The sequence below is a fragment of the Phascolarctos cinereus genome, unplaced genomic scaffold (genome assembly GCF_003287225.1).
Source record: "Phascolarctos cinereus isolate Bilbo 61053 unplaced genomic scaffold, phaCin_HiC Scaffold_4;HRSCAF=312, whole genome shotgun sequence".
NCBI lineage: Eukaryota > Metazoa > Chordata > Mammalia > Diprotodontia > Phascolarctidae > Phascolarctos > Phascolarctos cinereus.
Window position 1 is genome coordinate 291752303 of NW_027555847.1, and position 22147 is coordinate 291774449.

The 22147-nt window shown below is 37.3% G+C and overlaps 1 protein-coding gene across 1 annotated transcript in view; it reads left to right on the forward strand.

Annotated features, from left to right (window-relative positions):
* PCSK1 (proprotein convertase subtilisin/kexin type 1) overlaps window positions 1-12272 on the forward strand; it is a 54828-nt gene extending 42556 nt beyond the window's left edge. The window contains exons 12-14 of the mRNA XM_021009036.2: window positions 2065-2198; window positions 5188-5349; window positions 7938-12272. Coding sequence (XP_020864695.1) covers window positions 2065-2198; window positions 5188-5349; window positions 7938-8312 — 671 coding nt within the window. The 3' untranslated portion in view covers window positions 8313-12272. The remainder of the gene's footprint in view (window positions 1-2064; window positions 2199-5187; window positions 5350-7937) is intronic.
* The last annotated feature ends 9875 nt before the right edge of the window (window positions 12273-22147 follow it).

A 22147-nucleotide genomic window follows, 5' to 3' on the forward strand; every position in this document is an offset into this window, starting at 1 on the left:
GCTTTTAAATGACCATTTATTATCTTCTATTTTCATGTCACTTATAATGCCCAACATGTCTCTTGTTTCACTCCCTCCCTGAAAACCATCCCTATAACAAAGAATAAAAAAGAGGGGGGTGAAACAGTGGAGCAAAATGAACCATCAACCATAACTGACATTATCTGCAGTGGTCTATGTCCATAGTCTCTCACCTCTGCTAAGAAAGCAGGGAGTTACAGACTGAAGCATACTATTTTTTACTTTCTTTTCCTTCTTTCCTTCTTTCTTTTTCTTTCTTTCTTCCTTCTTTTTTCTCTCCTTCCCTCCCTCCCTTCCTGCCTTTCTCTCTTCCTTCCTTTCTTTCTTCTTCCTTCTTTCTCTTTCTTTCTTTTCTATCTTTCTTTTCAAGTCTTCTCATGCAAAATGACTAATTTGGAAATGTTTTACAGGATTGCACATGTATAACCTATATCAGATTACAAGGAGGGATAGAATTTGGAACTCAAAACTTTTAAAAAATGTTAAAAAATCGTTTTAACCAGTAATTGGGAACAATAAAATATTATTTAAATAAAGAAAGCAGGGACTTGAGTTCTCAATGCTCTTCTTTGGGAATAGTTTGGCTGATATAATTTCTCAGCATTCAGCTTCCATTGTTGGGTTGTTGTTTCCGTTTACATTGAAGTCATTGTGTATATTGTTTTCCTAGTTCTGCTTACTTCACTTTGCACCAATTCATATGATTGTCCTATCCTATGCTCTCCTGTACTCATCTCTTGGTGGCACAGCATTATTCCATCACATTGATTTGCCACAATTTGTTTGACAATATCTTATTAAATTATACTTGTTAAGCCCCAGGGGGCTAATTCCACTTCCAATATGTGCAATAGACCAAGAAGTAGTTTAGGTACATCCTGCTCAGTTTAAAGGGGTTAAAAAAAAAGTTTCCCTAATATGAACGGAATAGGCCTTCATACTCTTTGTAGAAGGTTTTTGAGATGGAAGATGTAAAGATTCTTTGTAAAGTACAAGTATTAAGAGCTTTGATACATGTCTCTTTGAAAGTGAAGTCTTAGGAAACTGTATTTCTCAAAATTCAGGCAGAGTAAAGATGCATTGCCACTGAGGTAAGATGGATCCTTAGAATGGCCACACTCCCTTTCAGAAAAGATTCATGATTTGATCAGCCCAAAGACTGACATCTGAGAAAGTATAGTGTCATGGAAAGAATTCTGGGCTTGGAATAAAGAGATACTTGGGTTCACATCTTGCCTCAGAAAGCTGTGTGACCATGGGCAAGTCACTTTACCTTTCTGAGCCTCAGTTTCCTCACCCTTAAAATGGGGATATTAGAAGGAACACTGCTTATCTCACAGGATTCTTGGAATGATCTAATAAGAGAATGTATGTTGGATTTTGCATATCAAAAAGTGCTATATAAATGTCATGTCTTAAGCTTCTCATACTTCTTACAACCTGCCACATAGACCAGGGCCTACTCTGAAGCTCACTAGCTCTTTTGATTCAGGATATAAATGGTTGTTAATGGCTCTGGGGGAGGACTGGGACTCAGTTATCATTACATTTCTGGCTCTGCCCCTAGTTTGTTGTACAAATATCAGCTAATTCATGTATTTCTATTTGAGCATTAAGTGGCTGCTCTGTAATTTACATTTAATGATCTCTGAAAACTGTGAATCTTTCTCTTTATAAAGTGATAATGTGCCTGAAAAGTATGTATTCCCTTTGAATCTTTCTTTTGAATGTTGCTTAAATGTAGCTTTCAGTTCTTTGTATTCAAATGAACTTATACATCTCCCTTTCCTTATGAATGGCGATATTCTGGCCTTCTACTGAAAGGAGATTTTGAGAACTCATTCCTATCCAAGCATAATTTTTTACTAGCTAGATTTTATCCAAATAACAAATACCAATTATCTGAAGTAATTTCCCTTGCTTCATCTACTAACTTTAGTCAGTCAGTCAAAAAACATTTATTAAGTACCTATTATGTGACAGTCACTGTGCTAAGAGACGGATGTGTGTATTTTGTTTTTGTTTTTGCATCAAACAACGCAGGAACCAGTACCGTGCTTTTGGCTGAAAGAGAGAGAGATACATCACCCAATGGTTTTAAGAACTGGGACTTCATGTCTGTTCACACGTGGGGAGAGAATCCAGTAGGCACCTGGGCTTTACGAATTACTGATATGGTATGTAGATATGTGTTTGTGTGTGTTTATGTGTGTGTGTGTGTGGTGTGTGTGTGTGTGTGTGTGTGTGTGTTGGGAAAGTCATGGAAGTGAATTTATGGTAGATAAGCAAAGTTCTCAGAGCATGTAGTAGGGGATGTTAAAGGTTTGGAAATGAGCATCAACATTTATCAGGGCATGAAAGGAATGTGACTGTTACTTAGTGGAAAAGTTGGAAGAAAATACAGTTATCCCCTTCACATTGTGACTTTGCCTATCACGGTTTCAGCGTATCCCAGGTTGGTGTAAGAAATTAAATGGGAATTTTGGGGGAGTTTTGCAGAAGCCACAGATGACACAGAAAAAGTTTAAAAGCCCAGAAATGCATAAAATGTGTGCTTAGTATTGTATAATATCAACATATTTTATCTTTTAATATCATGATAATTCAGACTTCTTCTCTGGTATGAAGGGAGGGCCAAAAAATTTTACACGGATTTTCCAGATCATGGGGGTGCTGTGCTCCTAACCCCCATGATGTGGAAGGGATAACGGTATCATTTATAGAACTTTATACATTTGGATGTATGGATAATAGTAGAAAAACAAGCCCAGGGAACTGAAATTTTGCTGGTAACACTGGAAGCCACACCGCATATGCATAAAGTGACTCACCATGGCAAGCCTGATCCGATCATTTTGCTCCTCTTGATGAAGAATGTGAATTATCCCCTGACTGCTTATTCAAATGGCTGAATGATCCATCTACATAATTGGTCAAATTGTTTTTGCCATGGTATAGTATAGATATTATATCTAGTCTAGTGCAATTTAGAGATGTGGGTAAGAAGTAGTAATGTGTAGTTTGATAGAAAGCTGTTCTGGCAGTTAGAAAGAACTAGGTTCAAATCCTACCTCTGACATACTGGCTGTGGGAGCCAAGGCAAGACACTGCAGCATCCCAGGCAACTCTTTAAGATTATAATTGTAGAGCAGCTGCCAGTCTACACTGATAAAGGAAGTTTCCACATTGGAGGAAATGAATACTAATATATTACAATATATACCAATGAAATTACAGGTCTGTATTGGGAAGAAAAAAAAATACAGCCATATTGTGGATTTTCTAAATTCTGTACTTCCATGAAGTGAGATACAGAGGAATTTATTTTTTACTCTTCTCCCTAACACAAAATGATGTTCATGATATACAATCATAAAGACAGAATAGATCAGAATTCTGAACAAAGAACCTTTAGGAACTTAAGATTCTTTTGTATTATCCTTCAAGCAATTACTGGTATATTTTCCTTTAGGACAGGATAGATTGAAAAATGAATGAATTTACTCAGAATGTATAAGATTTTGGGTGTGAAATTTCCTCCAAAAGTGAATTCTTCAGAATCAGAGGTATAAGATTTCTATATCTAATTAAAATGGTATAATAGAAATAAACATTTTCTTGCATCTATTCAGAATTGAAATCAATGCAGCTTTAGTTACTATTTTTTTTAATTCTTGAAAAATAGCTCTTCTTTCCATAAAGCACCTTAATGTTTCAAATTAGAAACAAAGCATCACAGTCCTCTGAAATCACGGTTTGTTGTGTCATCAATCAGATGATGATGAACTATACTACCTCCCCCCACCCCCACCGACAGACAGGTGATGGACGTAAGGTGCAAAATGAGACAGATATTTTTGGACATTGACAATGTGGGACTTTTTTTTTAACTACGCATATTTGTTACAAGTTTTTTCTTTATTTTTTTAAATTGGAGGGAGTGGGAGAAAGGAAAAATAAATGCTTGTTAAAAGAAAAATAAAATGGGGGCAGCTAGGTGGCACAGTGGATAGAGTACCAGCCCAGGAGTCAGGAGGACCTGAGTTCAAATCCAGCCTCAGAAGCATAACACTTACTAGCTGTGCGACTCTGGGCGAGTCATTTAACCCCAATTGCCTTGACCCAAAATAAAATAAAATTTAAAAAGGAAATGAAATATATGAGTATCTTGATCTGTTCGATATAGCAAAGAAGAATAAGTAGAAGACATTGGTACTATTACAGAATGTGCCATTTAACAGTTGTGTGACTATTATTTATTTTGTACTTAGATTTCAGTACATTGTAACTTAATCTTTGTATTATTATCCTTAACATTTTATTAGAGAAAATTATTTTCTCAAATAAAAAAGTTTGCTATTTTCTTTTGTGCCTTTCATTATATGTGGTAGCAAAGTTTCCTTCCATGGAACATACCTCCAATTTTATGATGGGAAAGAAAATCTTGAAACTACAGGGAACTTTTAACAATATGTCAATTCTACAAAGTAAGGCTCACCTGAAGAGTTTAAATGTTAAATTGTCTAGGCAACTAAACATTATTGGCTGGTAGGGTGGGGAGGGGTGTTACCTGGATCTGAAGACAATGCTATTGCAGGTAATTGGAAGGAGCCTAATGATTTCCTTCTTACTACATAAAGTACCATGCTTCTAGATTTGTTCTGGTAAATGTTTAACAATCATCTTGGGGGGGGGGATGTACAAAGGACCCACTTTTCAGTTTAATCTGCGTTATTAATATTTTCTCCACTTAAGTCTAGTTATCAACAAAATCATAGATCAAACCCCCATTTGTAGCATGTCTACTTTTTTTTTTTAGTGGGGGGGGTGCTGAGGCAATTGAAGTTAAGTGATTTGCCTAAGGTCACATGTCAAGTGTCTGAGGCTGGATTTGAACTCAGGTCCTCCTAACTCTAGGGCTAGTGCTGGATCCACTGCACCACCTTGCTGCCCCATAGCATGTCTATTTTTGAGGTGTAAATGCTTATACTGAAAATTTTACAGTTAGCTCATGGGATCAAGCCGGCTCCAGCACACCCTGCATGTTTCTATGAGCTGTTATAATGAGATGTTAATCATGAACCTGAAGGATGCTTAAGGATCTATTTTGAGGAAAGCAAACACATTCAAAGCCCACCACAAATAATATCTGTACTTATTCATTAGTCTGGAAGAATGGAAAATGAAGGAAGAATTGTGAACTGGAAACTGATTTTGCATGGGACTTCCACCCAGCCAGAACACATGAAACAGCCTCGTGTCTATACTTCTTATAATGCTGTGCAAAATGACAGGAGAGGAGTGGAGAAGATGGCCGATTCTGCGGAGGTCTGTAGATGTCTCTTTTCTTTGTAGATTCCTGTGCAGCTACTCTTAAATGACCTACACGGTATCCCGCTGCCCCAAAGGATTAGCGTGACCTCCCTAAAGTAGCTCATTTATGATGAGGGGATAGTTCAGGTACCTAGAAAAACCCAAATCATTTTAAGAGAAAACATGTTTTCTATAACATTTAGTTCCTATATTATTCCTGGCTCACATTCATATATCACTTTGAAATTTACAAAATGTTTCTTTCACAAAAACCCTTAAAGGAAGTTAGTGTAAACATTGTTGCTTTTATTTTTAAGAAGTGGAACCTGAGACTCAGAGAGGTACATTGAATTTCCCCAAGGTCTAATGATTGGTGTTAGAGAGCCTTGAACCCAGGTCTTGTAGTTCCAAGCATAGTATTCTTTCCTCTACACCACACTCCCTTGTTCTCTCCTCTTCCAATCATCTCCTCTTTCTCCTGACTCCTAAGTTCCCTGGAGTTCCATCTATCATAAAGATTTGTTTTAATCTACCCAACTATAAATGAACCCTCTCTCTCTTTTGAACCCACAGAGTACTATTTATGCAACTTCAATTTCATCTATCTTATTCTGATCTGTATTTAAGTTCTTTACATACTTGTAACCTCCCTAAAAGAATGTAAGCTTCTTGAGAAAACGACCATGTCTTCAATCAAAAAGCTTTTAGTAAGCCCCTACTGTGTTTCAGGGACTGGGCTGGATAGCAGGGATACAAAGTTAAAAATGAAAGAGTCTCTGGCCTCAAAAAGTTTACCTTCTATGACAAAGTGCTCAAATACAAATATATAATTATAAATCTAGAACTGGGAGACACTTTAGAAGCCACTTAGTCCAATCCCCTCTTTTTATAGGTGAGGAAACCAGTGCCCATAGAGGTGAAGTGACTTGACCCTAGAATGTAACTGGAGGGTGGGAAGAGGGGAAGGGAACAGTACTGGCAGCAGGGAGAATTCCCAAAAGAGCTTACATAGGAAACAGAATTTGAACTAAGATTTGAAGGAAACTAGAGATTCTCAGAAACAGAGGAGAAGAAGGAATGCTCTGCAGGCATAAGGACAGCCTGCAGTGGTATTACCATGTATGAGGAATAAAAAGAAGACCAGTAGAGCTGGAATGAAGAATGTATGAAAGAAGATACTGTATAAGACTGGAAACATAAGTTGGAACCAGGTTGTGAAGGATTTTAAATGCCAGACATCAATTTAATAAAATTCAATATTGAATGGATGGATAAATAAATTTGCTATTTTGACTCCCATTTTTTCTTGTTTGTAATTCAATTCCCATGATATTTTTATTATAAATGGCAAGATTTTATATGTAAAATCACTTTGATAACTATGAAGTCCTAGGATTATTATTATATTCCTATACCTATGAGGACTGAGATTGTAATTTTTTTTTCATTTTTCTATCCCTTTAGTAGTGTTGGTTTAATTGAATTAAAACTAATAATACTTTTTCAATTCATTAAAGTTACAGATCATACAGTTTAAGAAAGTCCAAAATATGATATTTAAATGGTCTAGTTAAAGTACATGCATACCCAAACTTGAATTAGTCCTTTTTTCTATGTAAGTAAACACTGACAAAATGTCTTATATTAGAGAATTCCTTGAAATCATTAGATTTTATGACTTTTACAATCCCTTCTAAGGCTTTATCATACCTAAAATAAGAATTGGGGGATCCACAGTACTTCTTATCAGTACTAGTTTCTTTTATTGTCAGATTAAAAAAGACTATCTTGCTTTTAAATATTGGACCAGTAGAATAGAGTAGTCCACAGGGGCAGAATGGGGTAATGGAAGGAATACTAGATTTAGAATTGAAGGACTTAGGTTTAAATCCCAATTTTGCTATTTACTTACTGTGTAATGTTGGAAAAATCATTTGGCTTCTCTGGGTCTTAGTTTCCTCATCTGTGAGGGCTTTGCACTAGGTGATTTCCAAAGTCCTTTCATTGTGGTTCAGTGTTTCAGTCAAGTCCAACACTTTGTGACCCTATGTGGGGTTTTCTTGGCAAGGATATTGTAGTGGTTTGGCACTTCCTTCAGCTCATTTTACAGATGAGGAAACTGAGGCAAAGAAGGTTAAGTGACTTGCCCAAGGTTACACAGCTAGTAAGTATCTGAGGCTAGATTTGAACTCAGGAAGATGAGTTTTTCTGATTCCAAGCCTGTTGCTGTATCTACTGTGCCACCTCTAAAGTCTCATGGTAATGTTAATTAAATACATATAATGTTCAAGATGTTATGTTGGCATAAAAGATAAAAAGATGAAAAATAATAATTCCTGACTTTATTAAGGATCTTACAGTGTGATAGCAGGGTTTGAACAAATAAAGAAAAAAGTTTGCTATGAAGTAGAATGAGATAGGGAAAAGAAAAGATTCAGAAAAAAAAGGTACTGTTGCAAAATTTGAGATGAGAGAGATCATTTTTCATCTGTGTAGTTGCTGATGCATGCATACTTAACAAATATTTTTTTTAAAAACCAAAATACCAATGGCTACCCTGTGGTGTGTTTTGTTTTGTTTTGTTCTGTTTTGTTTTGTTTTAGGACCAGGCCACCCCAGAAAGCCTTCATGAAAGCTCCCAGCCCTCTAAAAGCTCCACTCCCCCAAGTGACAGCGACAGCGACAAGCCAGTGGAGAAAACGCCCTCCAGGGCCATGCTCCAACTCCTCCGAAGTGCTTTCAGCAAACAGGGAGCCCCCAATCAAGCACCAAAGAGTCAGGCAGATGAAAAGCTAAAGATCCCCTATGAACATTTCTATCAAGCTCTGGAAAAGTTAAACAAACCGTCCCAGTTGAAAACCGCTGAGAACAATCTGTATAGTGACTATGTGGACCTTTTCTACAACATGAAACCGTACAAGCACAGGGATGATCGGCTGCTCCAGGCTCTGGTCGACATTCTGAAGGAAGGCAACTGACGCGAGGCGGTCTCCTGAGTCGGAAATGTTCATTCTTCTTCCTCCCTTCTCTTATATCCTGCCTGTGACTGATGTAGGTTTTCTGTTTTCTTCATATGATTATGTCCTTGCTTCTCCTTGCTGTCATGTACATGTACACATGCACACACTCACTCAAGCTCACACGTGCTTGCAGACACACACACACACACACACACACACACACACAAACAAACACACAAACACTTGCACCCAATTTAGCACATAAGGAGAGGGAGTTTGCTTCCCACTGAGAGCCTAGCTGTGCTGGGGACAAGAGCTCGATAGAAAACATGTTTTCACAAGTGGAATGTTTTGTTTTGTTTTGTTTTGTTTTTGTTTCTGGAATCAAAGTCCATTGGTGTTTCGACCATCGTATTTAAAATCCACTCTAAGTTGCCTTTTTCCCATTTTCATTTCTCAAAAGAATAATAATTTTAAAAAATACTCTGGGCTACAAAAACATTAAAAACAAACTGCTGCAAAACACCAGGAGATGTGCCTACAGCCTTTTTTTCTGTCCCCTCCATGGCTGTTTCCTGTCTAGCAATGACTTTTAAGATTGTGGTTCTTACAACTAAAGGGCTCCCCAAATTACAAAAAGTCACTTAGGATCATAGATTGAGAGTGGCAGAGGCCCTTCCAGGTCATCCGGCCCCATCCCTCATTTTCCGGTTGAAGAGCTGATCCATGAGGCCAGCCATCCAGGTGGTTAAATGGAAGAGCCAAGTTGGAACCTGAGATGTCCTCTGACTCATTAATTTAAAAATCTAGTGCTCCTTCCATTGTACCAGAAAAGGGGAAATGAATTAAGTATGTGATTAATGTGGATCACTGAGGCACAAAAATGGAGTTTTGACCTGGATTATCTAGCTTACATAGTTAGCAAAATATACCCAACACTTTGAATGGTGTAGAACTAACCATTGGATTAAAACTTAGTGTTTTTCCTTCTTGGTTCTCCTTATTTTGAATTTTTTCCTTTCCCTTTATATGCCCCTTTCTCAGAGCTGCACTTTCAGCTTAATAAGTAGTGTTCTGTATTTCACAAAGCAAAAATCAGGAAATAATTCTGAATGAGAACAACCAAGAAAAAAAAAACACAAATAAGCCAATACATTACGCGAAAGAAGATGTTCTGGTTTGTAAAACGTCAACCTGCTCTTTGGGCTCTAAGACCTCTTTCCTACTCTCTTTGTTTTTAGGCCCCTCATTCTCACTTCTTTACCAAAGATACTAGGCATGAATAACATTAATTAAAGGGGGGAAAATCTACATATGTTATTTTCAGACCGAATCTACACATTACAAAATAAAAGTGAGAATTTGTGTTACACAGTTAATTTAGGCCATATCCATGGAGAGCCAAATCAGATAATTCACAGAACAAAAAACCAGAACCAAACCCAACAACAACAAAAGGACCCTAAATAAGTTATCTGGATGGGCATTTGCATCTCTGTAATAAATGCCAATCCCTCCTTCACTGTGTATGTGCATTGAAGGCTTCTGTTTGCTTCTTGTTGCTGGTTGTAATGCTCCCTATAGCTTAGTAAGCAGTCCCAGGATTTTAAACATGTGCAGATCAGAAAGCACTGTGAAGGTGTGCCTGATTCCACACAGTTTGGCAAAAGGACCTTCCCCTTCCGTAATCCACCATTTGAATTTGTGCAGAATGAGGAAACAGTCAGGATACAGCTCTGATATGATCATGATGCTTACAAACTGTCCTAAAAAAATAAAATAGAATGACCATCCTGTCCTTGGAATTTCCATGTATTATCTGATGTGAAGTGATGTGTATAGTTTTGACAGCAACAGCAAATCAGAGACCCATAGAATGTTAAAGCTGGAATTGACCCTGGTGATCATCCAGTCCAAGTTCCTCAATTTACACATGGGAAAATTGAGGCCCAGGGAGACAAAGGGACCACTTGCGTGTGGTCACACTGCTCAAAGTGATTGTACCAGTACTAGAACTCAGGTCTCCCTGACTCCCAGCTCAGTGCTCAATGTATAATGCCTTCTTGTTAACCATGTTGAATAATATTAATTCATTGTTAAAATCTCAACCACCTCTTGTGCTGTGGCCAAAGGTTCCGCCAGTGAAGCTTTAATACAAAAACCACATCTTGTTTGAATGTTTCCAACCCAGAGTGTGTTGTATAGACATATTTTTATTGTTTGTCTTTCTTGGTGCCTGTGTGGGTTTTTGTGAAAAATGTAAAAGAGGAAAATTATAAAATGTTTTGTCTCAGAATTTTAAATTCTATTTTCTTTACAGGTATTTATAATATATCAAAACTTTTATCAAACATGCAGAATTTTGAAAGGCACAATAAATTATATTAAAGAACCATATGTTTTCTTGAGAATGAGAAAGTTTCATCCAATAAAATATTTTTCAAAGGCATGTTCCTCTAGCAATGATCATACCTACATGTATGTGATGTGATGTTACAATAACTTGTCTTATAGCATAATACAATATGTCAGCGGAGTCCAGAGTGTGTGGTCGTAACATTTTTAAAGAAACTTCAAATGAAGCCCTGAATGTATTAAATAGGAAATGTCAAATATGCTTTTAAGTCAAAAGAGTAAATGGTTCCCTCACTGAGTTAAAAAAAAAAAGATGGTGGGTATGGTAGAAATAATAATAATAAAATGACCTAATGGAACTGTCCCTTTCTCACTTACTGTGTGTTAAAAGGGGATCAGCAAGAGAAAAAAATACATCAAGCAAAGAGAAATAATAGACTTTAGAAATCTTCTGGTTCAATCCTCTCATTTTATGAGAAAACTAAGGTCCAAAGGATTGAAGATATTTTCTCAAGGTCACAAAAACAATGATCTGGTTGAATGTACATTAAGAATTCAGTTTCTGTTGGAGTAACTGATTTTCAATTTTTGTTGGTGTGTGTCTGTGTGTGTAAGTGTGTGCACATGCCCATGCCTATGTATGCATTTAGGAGAGCACTCAATTTTTCTTTTATCAACACTGGAAATTCAACTTTAAAATAATTATGTTTTGCTTACCAAAACAATACAAAGCCCAAAATGACTGTGATAACTGTTAATGCAAATAATTCACCCCTAAATAGCCTGACTTCATAAATTTATGTGCAGAAACAAAATCGACATTGAATAAAAGGCTTCATACCCTTATTATTTACAAACAGCCTACAGGAGGAATTATGGTATACTCTATATCTGTTTAATCAAAACATGTGAGTAATTGTTGAAATACTGCAATACTATGCAAATACACTATACTCCAACACTGTACAAAAATACTATACTCCAGTACTATGCAAATATTATTTGTAGAAATACCTCAAAATTGTGTGGAGATTTGTAGAAAAAAACAAGTATGCTACCTATAGCACAGTACTAGACACTGAATCAGCGTCAGACATCATGATCCCTGTCTTCTTGATGCTTTGAGACCGATAGACAATACTGGTGCACTGAGACATAGGACTAAAGAGATGAAAACTTCATAGTTTATCACATTCGCATTGTGTGAATTCAAGAACAAGCATAATAGTTGGAGCATAAAGCCTGGGAAAATAATGGGAAGTTGTGATTTCAGCACGATGAGATTGTACATACAATTTTTCATCTTATTTCAGGGGGTAGGGAGGCCTTTCAGAATGGCTAGGAATCCAGTTCCATTGGCTACATTATCCCTAAGCCTACTTTGCCTACCCTAATACAACGTTACAAACTCATCAATTTTTTTTCAGAAGGTGCTTCCCTAGAGAAAGAGAGTGAGTGGGTGACATGATGAAATTAGAAGATTGTCCAACTCTTAAGAGGCTAGGATTCATTCAATCAATTAATAAGCTTTTATCAGTCAACTATTATTTACCCAGAACTGTGCTGGGCATTGAGGATAGAAAGACAAAAATGAAACAATCTCTGACTTCAAGAAGATTATGTTTTACTGGGAAAAGGAGCACAACTAAATAGATATAATATGATGTGGGGGGTTTAGGGGGTTGGGGGGAGGAAACACTAGCAGCTGTAGGAATCAGGAATGAGTATGACCACTGAACTGAATTTTGAAGGCAACTAGAATTCTAAGAGCTGGAGTCTAAGAGGGAATGCATCCTGGGTGGGGATGGACGGGCAGACCAAGCACCAGAATTAAAGCAAGAGAGGGAATGTTGCACGTGAAGAACAGGAAATAGACTATTTTGGCTGGACTTTGGAGTGTCTGAAGCCTAAAAAGGTAGGCTAGAGCCAGATAATGAATGGTTTTAAATGCTAAACAAAGGAGTTTAAATTTTATTCTAGACCCAGAAATACTAGATAGCCATTGGAGATTTTTGAATGACCTATGCATTAGAAATTGCAATTTGGCCACAGAATGGAGGATGGTGGATTGGAGAGAGGAATAGTTTGAGACAAGGAGACTAATAAGTGGGTTATTACAACAGTTCAGGAAAGAGATAACGAGATTCTAACCTAGCATAGGGGCCATGTCAGAGGAGAGAACAGGACGGATATTAGACAGGATATGGATGTAGCATTGACAAGAGAAGGCTGTTGACTAGACATAGGAAATGAGTAATAGTGCAGATTCACGATGACTCAGAAGTTGTGAATCTGGATAACTGGATGGATGTTAGTACCCTTGAGAGAAATAAAGAAATTTAGCAGACAATGAGGTCTGGGGAAAAAAGTAATGAGCTCCGGGCAGCTAGGTGGTGAAGTGGATAGAGCACCAGCCCTGAAGTCAGGAGGACCTGAGTTCAAATCCAGCCTCAGACCAAACACTTGACACTTATTAGCCATGTGACCCTGGGCAAGTCACTTAATACCAATTGCCTAAAAAGAAAAAAAAAGCAATGAGCTTGAGTTAGGTGACATTCAGTTGAAAGTGTCCAAGTTCTATAACATTCTCCAGCTAAAATTCAGCTTTGGGCTTTAAAGAAAAGTGATAATCCTTGAGAAAGGGATCTAAGTTATTGAAGATAAAATTATTTTTCTTTGATTGTTCATAGTAGGCATTTATGGAGTAACCACAGGGAATGTTGTACTTTACTAGGCATTATGAGATTGATATTATTATAATTTGACCCTCAGACAATAATAGTTTGGCAGAGAAATAAAATTACACTTGTACAATTGTACAACAGCACAATTGCTTATTTGAGTAAGTACTGAAGGCAAATTTAAGACAATAAAATTGAAAAGATGTAAGCTGTATACTTAAATGCTCAAGTGGATCTGTGATCTCATCAATTTGGATGTTGTCTTCAAAGATGAAGGTCACAACTTATTCATACCTGCCCATCCTGTGCCACTCTTTTTCATCTTTTTCCATAAGTTTGTCATGAGGAGGTCAATCTATGTGTGGGAGGTGGACTTTCTTCACTTCCCGTGGATACCAGTGGAGTACTCAAACAGCAGCCCTGCCATTATCTGTTTTCATCATGTGATCTATCTTCTTTTTCAATCATACATGTCCCTGAATACATGCTTTAGAATGTTTCTTTGAAGTTCTATATTTGCTATATGCTGCACCCTGCTCATATTCATCCTGTGTCTCTCCACTGCCCTAGTCTATAGTCAATAAACATTAATTAAGCACCTGCTATGTACCAGGCATTGTGCTAAGTGCTTATAAGAAAAAGAAAAACAACCTCTGTCCTCAAGAAGCTTCCACTCTAATGGGGGAAGAAAACACACAAAAGGAAGCTGAAAAGGGCAGAGTACGAGAGGGTACCTGGCACGAGGACGTGACCATCGAGGTGTCATGATGTTCAGAAAGTGGAAACTATGCAGAAAGACTGATGGTTAATGAAGTTAGCTAGAAAATCTGATATACAAGAGGGGGAGTTCATTGCTCTGCCCTCCAGCCTTCTAATCAGAGATGAAAGGCAACTAAGGGGCTTGAAGAAGTACTGAGTATCAAAGCTCAATCAGTCTCCTTGATGATGAGATTTCAGGTGATGATTTTATCCCTGGGGAGGCATGATGTTCATGGACTTGAAACCAAGCAGAGAAGCTGATGGTAGTTGAGCACCCTCTGCACAAGTGTCGGTTTTGATTCTTCAAAGACAATAGTGTGCCATGACTTATAGTCATTAAACAATAAGAATAGAATACTGTATTAAAAAGATGTGTCTTTGCTTCTGGGAGATGTTTGAAGTCACTAAGAGAAATTTCCTGAGGACAATCTCACTATCCCTCTTCAACTTGTACTCTACAACAGATCCCTTGTGATAGTGGCAAGCATGTGTCTCCCTGGTTTATACCTTGCATGCTCATTGTATAGAGTGCTTTACAAACCTTAAAATGCTATATAAATGCTGGCTATTATGCATAAATGTTATTATGATCTTAGAGTCATGGAAAAATATTATCTCTATTGTTAGGGCACTCTCAAGCCATCTCTTCACCAGTCACTGTGTCCTGCCCACCTTCTCCCCATCCCCAAGCTAAGCCCCAGATGACTTAACCCTTTCACCTCCAGAACCAACTGCCAGGGGCCCCTGTTGCCTTGATTGGTAGTTGTCTCAGTTATCCAATACATCCAGGCCAGGCTCCAGCCAAGCTTCAGTTTAGCATGAGCCACCATACAGCTGCCATATCTCTAGCAAATGAATTCCACTATTGCCACTGGAATACTGTTCTCTTTTCCTATGCATCCACTCACTATCTGTGACTTTCCAAATTGAAAAATATTTCTACTTGGCTACCCACTGCCCTATATATGTTGTCTCTTTCTATTAGAATATAAGCTATTTGAAAGCAGGAACTGTTTTACTTTTGCCTTTTTATCCCCAGCTCTTAGCATAGTGCTTGACATACAGTAATTGCTTAATAAGTGTTGTTATTTGTACATGCATTAAAGGAATCTTGAATAATTTTGATGTGTAGATGGGAAGTACTTTGTTAAATACAGTTTTTGAAATGATATTTTGCTCTATCAAATCAATTGCTTTTTAATAATCAACATACAGTAAGCACAGTCAGACCTTATATCACCTATACTATATATATAATATATATGTATGTATGTATGTATGTATGTATACACATCAAATGTGTGATGGTCAAGATTGCTTCTACCATGGAATATCACTTGTAAAAACCTTCCTGTTCCTTATTAATAGTATCATTGAGGATGCCCTTGATATACATGCAGATTATTCTCATGAAAATTTTATGTAGACAGGAAGTCAATGAGATAATATATGTAAAGTGTTTTGCAAATTTTAAAGCATTACATAAATATTAGCTATTATTGTTCATATTAAAATAGGCATCCAAGGTCAGTGGTTAATGGTCTCTCAGTTGTACATATTAGTGAAATATGAGATTTATTCTATACCTTTGCTCTCCACCCTCTTTCAGATACCATGCAAAGTGATCCCTTGTTGTCCTTACAAAGGAGTCACCTCCAACATGGATCTCCTCTGTGTATACATGCTCTAATCTAGGTACTTTTCACATATTTGTTCTCTTTAATGTCATTTCTACTTCTTCCATAACCACACCCATGACTATGAAGTTGAGTTCAAGTGTGGCTCTCTTACCCTCAATGCTGAAAAGTTTACTATAAAGATCTTCACAGATCTTTTCTATTCAATTTGTTGCCCCCTTTCCATTTTCATCTTTAAATGCCCTTGGATTGATTTTCTCTAAACTGGTTTTTAACTCTCTTTTAACTTCTCTCTGTTTTAGGAGGCAACATTGTTCATCATCTTAAGTGTGAGATTTTTTTACAAATGAGTTTCTAATCTAAACCACTGTTGTCTTTGGCTGCTATTTCTTTCTGCTTGGAAAGTAAGTCAAATTGCTTTTTAGGCTCATTTAGGCTTCTTCTTATAGTAATTGATGCATTTGGTTAAATTTCTTGATTATTTAATGATAACAAAATTATTGTCTGTGTCTCTATTCTTTCTTCTATCCATCACCTTTTTTTTTTCACTGCCAAAAACTTGTTTGAATTGGTCAGGGTTGAATCATTTCAATTGCAGGCCATATGTCTTTCTCATTTTTATTCTCCCAGCTCTATACTAATTTTGATCTTTGTTGTAAGAAATTGATAGAGTAATTGTACAAAGACAGAAGATTCAGGAATGAGTCATTTCCTATTTATTAAAGTATAATCAATTGTGTTTCTCTGATGTTATTTGGTACTCACCATATCCAGCAGTAACAAAAGGCCAATTTTTAATTTGACCTTTGAACAACTTACAGCTTGGTGGAGAAATAAAATGGACAACTATCAACATGGATAAATATAAAAGCAAGCTTAAAACACTAGAACCTAAATCATACACACACACACACACACACACACACACACACACACACACGTGTGTATGTTATATAAAACACAGATATGTGTTATATTACATGTGTGTGTATATATATAAACATATATGTGAATATTAATAAACACCAAAATGAATACAATGAAATTAGGACAACAGGTCCATCCGAGTTTATTAAGATAGGTTTTTTAAAGGGAATTTGGATTTTGAACTGATCTTCAATGACCAAATGGATGTGAAATGAGACAGGGTTGTTTCAAACCATGGGAGTTTGAATAAGACTAGAATGGAAAAATAATGAATAGTAATCAGAGATTCAGGCTGAAGGAAACTCATCTGTGTAGTTTTGTAATTACAGCCTTCCTGTAGCACTTTAGGAACCTGGGATGATGAACTTCAAAAGGAATGGTGGCCCTGTCTTATGGTCACCCTCACTCATGCTGTTTTATTTGTTCATTTTCTTTCTTTACTCTGTGATCATCCAGATGACCACAATGTCTGGATAACCTTTCCTGGAATTTTTTTTTATTGCTAGAAATATTCCAAATGCTCAATTTGCCTATGTATTTACAAAGAAAAACATAGAGTGTTGCTCACTCTACTATCCTCCATGGCACTTTAAAGAAAATAATATATCGACTGAGGAGCAAAAGGGTGTGTCAAAAAGGTCAAAGTACATAAAGACCAACTTGTTACCAATTTAGTAACAATTGAACACAATACTGGAAAGCATCTCAACATTTATACTGTCTTTAATGATTATCACAAAACCTTTTACTTGGGTTCTGTATTCATTGCTTATTAAAGTACCACAAATATGTAAAATAACAACAAATACAATAAAAATGCTAGAGTATTTGGCATCCATAGTAAAACTAATATGAGTGACAGCTCTCAGAGAGACAGTTTAAACCTATGATGTTTTTGCTTAGCTTTAAATCCATTATCATCTTTTCTAAATCAAAGTAAGTGTGGCTTCCAAATTAGTGAAGGAGTCAAATGAAAACATCTTAATTATTTGATGTACAGGGATGACAACAAAGATCAATAAAACCAAACACAACAAAGAGCTTTTTCACACTACCAAAAATTTCTTCAATGATATCAGAATATCACTTTAACTCATTAGGTATAAAATACTTAATATGTTACAAGGAAAGATGGAGACTAGAGACTTCAAGTTTGAATCCAGAGTTTACATCGGACTAACGCGTGAATGTTAAACCTACAAATATCTCCATTTAAGACATTTCAAGGATATCAAAGCAAAGGTTGTGTCTGAATATATTTAGAGACTTACTGGCACCCTAAAATGTAAGCTGTATAGGTAGAACACATCTAAGCAAAATATATCAGTGCAATACCATTCTCAATATGTACTTTTAAAACTATACAATGTAACATAACAAATGCGGAAAAAATACTAAGAAAACATATATGGTGATAATGAAACACAGGGCCCACTACCTTAGCATAACTATAAGAAGATTTACCCAGAAAGTAAAAAGAAAATCGATAAACATGGTTTAAAATCTACAGTCTTTTGGAACCAACATACATGATTTTGCCAAGAGATAGTCAAGGCAGATAATAGACGCACATTATTAGAATTGTCAAATATAACCAAAAGTGGTTTACTGCAGGGTAGAATCTACCGAACAGCTAAGATCCAAGAATTGAATCAAAAAGCCTTCCATAGGAAACATCCACATGAACTCAGCCTACAATATATAAGCAAGGTAGCATCAAACAAGTGATGGAGTCTGGTGAATTTATTTGTGAAATTAGAGGGGTTTAGCGTGACAATTCAGGGCCAGTTCATCAGCAGAAATAAAAGGATTAACCTTAAGGAGCACAGATAGTGATCAATGTAGAAATATACAACACATCACTGCAGTCTATAAAAATTTAGAATCTACCAAACATATAGGAAGACATGATCTAATGGCTAAAATTGTGCATCAGAAGCTCCCTATTTTTCATGGGCTGACAGAGAAGAAATCTTCATTAAAAACACAGACACCAAAATATCCTAGAAAACTCAACCAAAAAGTTGTACTAGAACCAGACCATTATAATAGACCAAATGTTCACAATCACCCTGGATATGACCTTTATTTATAAAAACTTTAAAACAATGTTTTAATAGGTGTCATCACGCCAAGTACTCATAATCTCCAAACTACCATGGGCTGAAAAAATTTCAAAATGTAGATACCCAGCAGAAGAGATCAAAGTTATATGGGAATAAGATGAGGTACACTATTGTCCCTATCATTTTTTCTGCTAGAGTTACCAGCAGTATTCGAGTTATACTGAGGATGCTTTTCAGTGGGCCTACGGAGGAGAGCTTGCATCCTAATACTTTAATTCAGTTACAAAAAGCTGCTATTTATCCACGTGCTCAATTGCCCATAAACATTAAATTTAAAAGATTAAAGAGCAGGACAGTGACTTGTTCCCAGACAATTTCTATCTGAATCCAGTCAAAGTACAATGACAATAGCTCATTAAAATTTTCAGAGAGCTTTATTTACAATCAGTCTGTGAGGTAGATAGTGGAAGTATTACTATCTCCACATTGCAGGTGACAAAATAGGCTGAGAGATCAATTAATTGATCCGAGGTCACTCAATAAAAGGTAGACATGGAGTAGGGGTAAGTGCCCTAGTTTGAGAGTCAGGAAACATAGATTCAAGTCCCAACTCAGCCCCTACATATGAATTAGCTGTTTGACCTTAGGAAAGTTTCTTAATTTCTCAGCTTCAGTTTCCCCATCTATATTTAATAGGGGTAAGGCCAGCAAACCGCTAGTTCCCAATATGTGTCTCAGTGCTTTGTGACTATCCTGTGGCATAAGAAAGCCCTCTTGGCAGGATCTAGGGTTCTCCTATTGACTCTGGCTTTCTATAACTGGGTTCATAGTGTCACACTCTCCCAGTGTAGGCTGCTAGTAGTTCAAGTCCTTGTCCAGGCATCCAGTTTATGTTTAAGGAAAGTCCCAAGGGCCAGTCAGAGATGTTGGGGCAAACAACCCCTTAATGAGTGTGGATGCTGAGAATAACATGTAAAACAATAGGAGTCAGTTCATACAAAGCATTACTGCAAGCAATGGGGAAGAGGGGGAAAGAGAGAAGAGAAAAGGAAAAACAACATACAACTCAGGCATCCACATTAGCATAGAGCATAACCCATGTAAGGGCAGCACTGTGCTGGGGAGCACAGAGACAAGGCACCATGCTTCAGGAAGGAGGTTATGCTCCCCGCAGGAAGGGGTACTCCTACTGAGGGGAGGGAATGCTCCAGAGTACTCTTCTGAGAATGAGCTTCTTACACTGTGATTCTGGATGGCCTCCCTGGAGCTGGCTGGGTTGCATATCAGGGATCAGGGCAAAATATTATTTGAGGAGAGGGTTGTTATCAAAAAGAAAATAAAACAAGTTGGCAGTAGAAAAATATTATTTTGGGGGTTTGTATATCAGGGAGAAAAACAAGCTGGTAATAGACAAAATATTATTTTGGGGGGACACATCTTCAAAAAATGTTATTGTCAGTATTTTTTCATGAGTGAGTTCTATAAGCTTACAGATTCCCTTAAGGGGAGCCTACCATGATGGCCTCAAAACCATCAGGCCTAATCTTGTAACAATGGTTTCTATAGATTCTATAAGCTACAACCTCCTTTAAGGGGAAACTGTCATAATGGTCTCAAGACCACAAGGTCCAATCTTATAACAAACACCCAGACAGCTTCACTAACTAAGCTGATACCTGGGTAATCTGCCACCAATTCTCCTTCCTCTTCTTCTCCTTGCTAAGCTCTTCTTTTAGGGTTTTAGGCAAATACTCAGACAAGATCAATATTAGTGGCCATTGGAAATGATGCAAAATTTCCCTGTCTGCCATCAACTGATTACTAAGGAAAACAAGAAGAAAAGAAATAGGAAGGTGGGCACGAGGGATCATGGGCAATGGCAGAACCTGTTTCTCCCTGGGATGACAGAGGAAGATAAAGAAGGAGCTGTTGACCATCCTGAGGTCCTGCATCACCTCGAGGAACCGCAGGTCATTGTCTCTGCAGGTCTAGATCTGTCATTAGTTTGTAGTCTGTACAAAGCCTCAGTTCTTTATTCCTAGCCATCATTCTGTCCTATACAAGCTTGACTATCTAAGAGCTCCCCATAGTTCATCCTGCAGCTGCATACAACAGTTTCTTCTTCTTAGAAATGCATCCAAAGTCAAGGGCAGCATTACCGCAAGTTGGAGAATTCTGGGCAAATCCCTACCAGTAGGTAATACCTGGCATCCCAAGGTTTCCATGACAAAGTTTCTGCGGGTGGTACTAAACCCAACACACATGTAAAGTAAAGAAATTGAACTAAGTAATATTTAAGGTCATTTCAAATGTAACATTCTGTGTGGGGGGGGTTAATCTGAATAAATGAGAAGTAGGATAGTGTTGTCTTGGGTCAAGTATTCATGAAAGTTCATGATCTGGAGAGACTGAATTAATGAAATGAATATAAAGAATTACACATGCAGCTCTCCAGGTCACTCCTAAATGGGACACATTCAGATCTATAATGGTACATTTAGATAATACAATGGCTAAAGTGCCAGTCCTGAAGTCAGGAAGACTGCTCTTCCTGATTTCAAATCTGGCCTCACATTTATTAGCTGTGTGACCCTGGGCAAGTCACTTAACCTTGTTTGTCTCAATTCCTCATTTGTAAAATGAACTGGAGAAGAAAATGGCAAACCCCTTCTGTATTTTTGCCAAGAAAACTCCAAATAGGGTCACAAAGAGTCAGACGTGACTGAAAAACAACTCAACAACAACGGCAATAGATCAGTAATAACAGCTGAGCAATAAGTATCTAAAGAGCTAGTCTCCACTTTTGTTGTTGGTTTGTGGATAATTCCTCAAAAGGTATTTAGACGATCCTCATTCTGAGTGTCCTCAACCAAGAGCTACTTCTAGGTTGAAAAATCATTAGCACATTCAGCCTAACAGTCCCTTGTGTGCAAAATAAATAATGCCTAAGGACAGAGAGCTGGTCTCTGAGTTAGGAAGGCCTGGGTTCATACTGACCTCATGACCCCGCCACTGTCATTTACCCTCTCAGTACCCCAGGCAATTGGATAGGAGGACGGGTGGACAAGGTCAGGACATGACGTTGGGTTTTCTCACTCTAAGTCCAAGGATCTTTCCACTAAACTGAGATCAAACTTTAGCTAATGATAGACATTGAGCAAGAACAGTGCCTTGAAAGAGACACGGTCAGAGTTAAACTGAGCAATAATCCACCTCTGCCCATACTTCAATTTGTTTCTTCCCTTTATTTCCTTGGCAAAGCTTTTTGACTCATTTGAATTAAGGGAAAATCATCTTTGCTCGTGTGTGATCAAGAGTATTGAGGTAGGCTGGTGAATGTGGGAAAGGAAAAAGGAAAAACTCTTTCAGGGTGATCTTTGGAGGCTCACCAATGGAAGCACCCCAATTCTAACATAGCATTCTACAGC